The following is a 6,000-nucleotide window of genomic DNA, read 5'->3' on the forward strand; positions in this document are numbered from 1 at the left end:
AGTTTTCCACCCTGACAAACAAGCCCACTGTCGCAACATGAGCTGGATCAGAATTTTGCTGACATTAAAAATAAAGAACTGAAGGGTTTTGTTCCAAAACACAATATCCACCATTTTAAAAAAACAATGATAGCTATAGAATGAACATTAGAGGAAATTATGGTATTTTCTTGAAGGATAGTAGGTAACTTATGTCTTCAAATTACAAATTTAACGACAAATTTAACCAAACAATCCACAGTATCTTACAAAACAACTATGAAAAAAGATGCAATGTACCTTTTCTGTACTGTACATACACAAAGGTTTAATGTGCATGCACACATCAACACATATATACATAAATTCACAAAATGAGTGAAAACCCACCTGGACTGAGCTACGACCCCGACTACTTCAGCATAGAGATCAGCCACAATGTGCATGTTGCCTGTGTTGGGTCCCAGATACCTAAGAGGTAAACACAAAAACATTACACATGTATACTGAAGTACAGAACTGTGACTACAATCTACAAATTTGACTACAATCTACAAATTCAGAGTCTCAGCCCATATGCTATACATTTGAATTGTGCTAATGGTCAAAGATATGTTAGATTTATACGTAAACAATGTTACAATGGGTAAGAAAGTGCCGGACATACAGTAATGCACTGAAACTCTGAACTGTGCTTCAGTCATTGCACTCAAGTGTTTTTTTTATTTCCTCATCCTTACCCTTCCTTATATTTGAAGTGTTTGAAGGCCAGGTTTATAACTTCCTGGATCAGTCCATCCAATAGAGGATGGAGCGGGATCTGGGTTGAGAGAGAAAGTCGTCATAGTGATTACATATAAAAAATATCACTTGATGGATATGAACATTCAATTTATATAATACGTCCAACCCATTAAGCAATTTCTCCCTATTCTATAATCTTGGGAGCTTGGGGAGCTATTTTATTTCCTGGATCCATAACTGGGCCAAAGAGCATATGCAAAGAACTCTTAGCATTTGTTTTAATTTGATTACAGTACCAGATGGATGGGGTGGGGTTTACTTGCATCAGGACAATTCAGCTGGTGACAAGTGAGCTGTTAATCACAGAAGAGTATGCTAAATTGATTTTAAAATACTTTCCTGTGATTGTCTAAACCTTTTGGCACACACTGTTATCTTGTTTGTCAAACCGCACCCATCTGGTGCTCTAAAACGATTAAAACAAACACAATGACTTATTTGCAAATACTCTTTGACCAAAGTGTCCTTGTACCTAGTAAGTGAAACCCTGTTTGAAGACAGACTATCCCATCTCCAAACAGAAACTCTTACAGATAATATGAGGAGACATACAGCATCTGGTGACAAAAACATGCGCATTAAGATTTACCTGCTTTAGAACTTCTATGAGTACTAAGGAGAAGATGAAGTCAATTGCAAGATCTCTCCGCTCCAATAAGTAGTCCTTCTGTTGCTCATCACTGAGACAGAGAGAGAGAGAGAGAGAGAGAGAGAAGAGAGAGAGAGAGAGAGAGAGAGAGAGGGAAACAGAAAGACATTAGAGTAAGAGAGAAACAGAACACATTACTGAGTAAGAGGAACATATTTTAGCTTACGCTTACACAATTAAAAAGACTGGTGAACTTGGTGAAAGTAGCCAGTAAGGTTATGAAAAAAAACTGAAATCTTTGAGAGGCATTTGGTGAGGAAAGCCTGTCCATATGGTACATGTGGTGGTGATTTGTTATGTTTTTATTGTGTTTCTTTTACTATGTGTTTTATTGTAAACCCTCTCTGCAAACCAAATTTCTCTCACAAGTCTTGGATTGAACTGAATTGAACATATCTATTCAGACAAATCTATTCCAACTTGTGCGCTCCTAGCTCTACAGTTGAGTGCATGTTCTGTTTGCGTTCACTCACTTCTTGGACTTGGTGTTGGCCCTGGGTCGGTATTCATGGGACTCGTCCTCCAGGCCGTTCTGCCTCTTGTACCAGTCAAACAGAGTCCTCAGGATAGATGGCAGACAATACTCCGCTAGAGAACTCATAGTGCTGATCAGCTATACAGGAGAGAGGAGGAACGGGTGAGAGAGGTTTTTCCACTTGCCAAAAGAAAGACTCTTAACTGAGCTGAATGTGTATGGATGTGTATGGCACCAAAGGTTGGTAATGATGTGTCCATGTCAGGTACATACCTGGTCGAACTGTAGGTCCTCTCCTCTCTGTAGGGATTTGTTTAGAGGTTTCTCCTGTGAAATGAGAATAGATAAAAGGGAAAACATTCATGTCTTGTGCTGGACAGTAGACATTACCCTGTAATACAGTAACAAAAGGGAAGCTTGCATACACAATCCTTTGTCTTCAAACTTTCTGCCTCTCCTTGATGTTTACACAGTAACACTTGAACCTGAACTCTCTCTTCCATAACATAACGAGCCTCACAGCTAATAGGAGAATGGAACTTGAGGAACATGCACTCTGAAAAATTAGAACCCTGAAATCTCTACTAGGCAGCCCCCTATGTTGTTGTTATGTTTTAGACAGAATCCACCATCAAGCCAAAAACAATTATTTTTACAGACTTTCATGAAAGCATAAGGAGTTCATTATTTGGTTGTCCTATGAGACCTACTGTTGCGTAGCCATGGTTATAACAACAACTCCTTGCATTTTAAGTATTTCCTATTGACTACAAAGAATTGCTCAAAGCCCCTAGCGTTTTGCCTGTCATAATAAGCTAGCTGCAGCATGACGTCCCTGCCTGCCTTGACTTGGCCACGCTACATAATTTTAAGGACCTTAGGACTTCAATCTAGTAAACAATGGTCAACAAAACAGAAGCACTACATGGACTTTGACAATAAATTAAAGCATTTAAAATATTAAAAATTAGCAACATACTTAGAGGTATTTCAAAGTCATTTACCAATCCACAAGATCTTAACTAACTAAACCTTATACCATTTCGGATGAGCATTTACTGTGTAATAATAATGTAAAAACTACACAAGTAGGCAACTATAGACGTCTGAGTGACTAAACAAATCACATCTCACTGAATGATGTGATTCACTGAAGTAAATAAAACACAAAGTAGGCAGAAGAGATAGAAGCAGAAGAGAAGACAAAGATGTATGCACCAAAAGCAAAAAAGCATTTTGAATAAATGGCAGGCAAGTTTTTGGCAGAAAAAATAATGATAAATGAAAACATTTTGGATCTACATGTTGGTATCAAGACAAGATGTGTGACTGCATAACCGCTGGTAGACCCAGATCACAATGGGTGTGTAGAAGCATTTTTACAGGCTCCCACATCTCTATATCTGGCAGTAGATCATATTAATTGAGTGGCTGGTTCATGTAAATGGAGTCTGCTATTTGCCCTTGAACAGGCTCCTCTGTGGAAACCCATCATCGTGGTCTTAATGTGTCATTGCACTGTCTGGATTCCCTGTGTCTGTGACTGTGTGTGCAACTGAGAATACATATTTTGAAGTCCAGCTTGATGAAGGATTTAAGTCTATACTAATGTTGCACTCAAGTTAAGCCCTTCTGAAGGTGAGCATCCGCTGAGTGCCTAAAACATAAATGTAACTGTCAAAGTTTGAATGGAGCGTCTCTAAATCCACCCAGAACCAGTTTCATATCCTAGCACCAGGCTAGAGGCTCGGGGACCAACTTAATCATGTTGCATTCATAAAACATAGCAGGAGGTGAGCCATGAGTGCCATGCAACCCACACAAACATGGAGATAAAAGGCCACACTGTGCCTCTAACACCACTCAGCATTGTGGCTTGTGCTGTGAATTGTGGATTCATTCAGAAAACCCATCAAGCCTTAATTCAACCTCTAAGCCCAAAGGGGCAGCTTCTTGTACACTTTGTGAATGAGACAGCGCAAAAGGTAACATGAGACATTTACAGGTTATGTGCAGAAAGACATCTGATACATCTGATAACTCCTGCATGCGGGATTTAATGGCAATATGTAAATCCAAGACATCTAAAGTGGAATCATTCCTTGGGTTGAATGTAATATAACCGCCCTATGTGTATTTTCAACTTGAAAACCATTAGCTTCTTGTCGATGTGGTGCCTAATCTATATGGAACACAAACCCCTCCTTTCTTAGGGACCAGGAAATTGCTCCAGGAAATTGCAGCTATCAAAATATTTAAACAAAAATGTTAGTTCTACTGCGTTGGCAGCTAGATGCCAAGGAGATGTGCTGCTAAAACAGCTGGTAAAATATCAACTTCTGACCTTGAGTATATGGAAGCTACGCCAAGGAGAAAAGGAGGACTGTGCGAAGTTAACTAATCTTCTGTAGCTGGAAAAACAGAAGCAGCTCAATGCTCCATGGCGGACCAAAAACTATGTGGAACAATTAAGGTGAGGATGAGCCTCACAGGTTAAAAACAAAGCACTGAAAGGGGCTCACAAGACTAAAAAGGGAGGTAAAGAATGAGAATTTGGGGCTTTGTGAGTGGGTATGAAATAGTATAGTGCAGCACCTGCAAAGCGCATAGGCCTGGATGGTATTACTGTATGAGGCTTTGACAAATGACCCACAAGAGGTTGTGTCCCATCATGAGATGTCAGTTAAAAGAGGAAGCTAATTCCCTGAACACAGTTGCGCTATTAACCACCGTTCATTTTAGTGACTGGAACCTCAGGCCTGTTAAAATGTAAAATAGGGCTTACAAATTTAGTAGGCCTATTCTAAAATGGGTTATATTATAAATAAGCAAGGAAGCTGAGGATATATTATAAATAAACTACGAAGCAGAGAAGCACAGAGAGAGAATCACTTCCTTTGCATCAAAAGAATAAATCAATCCATACTCTCACTGTAAGTCACTCAGGATAAGACCATCAGTTAAAATGGCCAAAAAGTAAATGTAAGAGAGAGAGACAAGCTGAAAGACAGAGAGACAAAACAAAGAGATACCCATGGAGAAGTCACTCACCAGCGGTTCAGCCATGATAATGCGTATCTTGCGTTCGGAGAGCAAGGTGAAGTTGGCGAACAGGCTTTTTAGGACGAACTCGCCCGGCTTGCTCTCGGGGTCCACGTTGACGGGCGCCATGACGACAGGACCCTTCCTCTCTCCCAAGGTTCCGCTGACTGGAGGGAGGGGCGGCTTCAGTCCCACCGGAGAGGCTGGGGGAGCAGTCAGGACAAGTCAGTCAATCAGTGTTCATCTACTGGATCTGTGGATGCCTCTGTCTGTACTCTCAGAATAGAAAATCTGATTTCTCAGGTATTTTTGACTACATTATGGTCAGTATGTGTCCACTAAGACTGTATCTCAAAGTTCGACTGGGTACACTTAGTTTCCAGGCACACACATGCACACACTTACACGAATGAACAAACACACACACACACACACATTCACACACACACACACACACACACACACACACACACATACACACACACCCTGACTGGGCAGCTGATGTTTTTATTTCTCCATACTGATGACATCATTAGGGAGACTGCGGGCACTATGAGTTCTCATATAGCGGAATGATGAGACAGACAGGGAGGCAGATAGACAGGGAGTGGTTGGTGCCTACTGGGGTATGAGAAAGAGACAGGGAGACGACAGACGGACGGACAGACAGACAGAAAGGGGGTGGCCCCATTCCTGTCACGCGCCTCTAGGAATATTGTGACATGGCACGCCCTTAAAATAGAACAACCTCATCACTCCGAGAAACTGCACATATCCACAGCCTCACTGACTACGCACTATGAACGTTTAGGCAAGACTTAGGAAGAAACATGCACATGTTGCAATTCGGGCTGCTGTTACTGACACTTAATCATAAGTGAAATATCCTTAGCAAACCCAAACACACCCACACACATACACATTAGCTTTGATCCTGTAGCGTAGAGGTTGAAGAAGGAGGCTTGTGACCAAATTTGTCGGTTTTAATGGCTGGACGTGTTGGGAAGAATTAGGCGGGGAAAATAAATTAGAAACACTGTACTCTCCATCA

General features: G+C 41.0%; 1 protein-coding gene across 1 annotated transcript in view; it reads right to left on the reverse strand.

Annotated features, from left to right (window-relative positions):
• The window catches only part of fryb (furry homolog b (Drosophila)), a 44,488-nt gene extending 39,336 nt beyond the window's left edge, over positions 1–5,152 (reverse strand). The window contains exons 1-6 of the mRNA XM_071531149.1: positions 4,959–5,152; positions 2,181–2,234; positions 1,906–2,045; positions 1,373–1,463; positions 720–799; positions 370–450 (exon numbers count right to left, since the gene is read on the reverse strand). Coding sequence (XP_071387250.1) covers positions 370–450; positions 720–799; positions 1,373–1,463; positions 1,906–2,045; positions 2,181–2,234; positions 4,959–5,078 — 566 coding nt within the window. The 5' untranslated portion in view covers positions 5,079–5,152. The remainder of the gene's footprint in view (positions 1–369; positions 451–719; positions 800–1,372; positions 1,464–1,905; positions 2,046–2,180; positions 2,235–4,958) is intronic.
• Between the last annotated feature and the right edge of the window lie 848 nt (positions 5,153–6,000).

The sequence above is a fragment of the Centroberyx affinis genome, unplaced genomic scaffold (genome assembly GCF_046629955.1).
Source record: "Centroberyx affinis isolate AG114_WGS23_722 - 3 ecotype Tasmania unplaced genomic scaffold, CSIRO-AGI_Caff_v1 ptg002045l_1, whole genome shotgun sequence".
Taxonomy (NCBI): Eukaryota; Metazoa; Chordata; class Actinopteri; order Beryciformes; family Berycidae; genus Centroberyx; species Centroberyx affinis.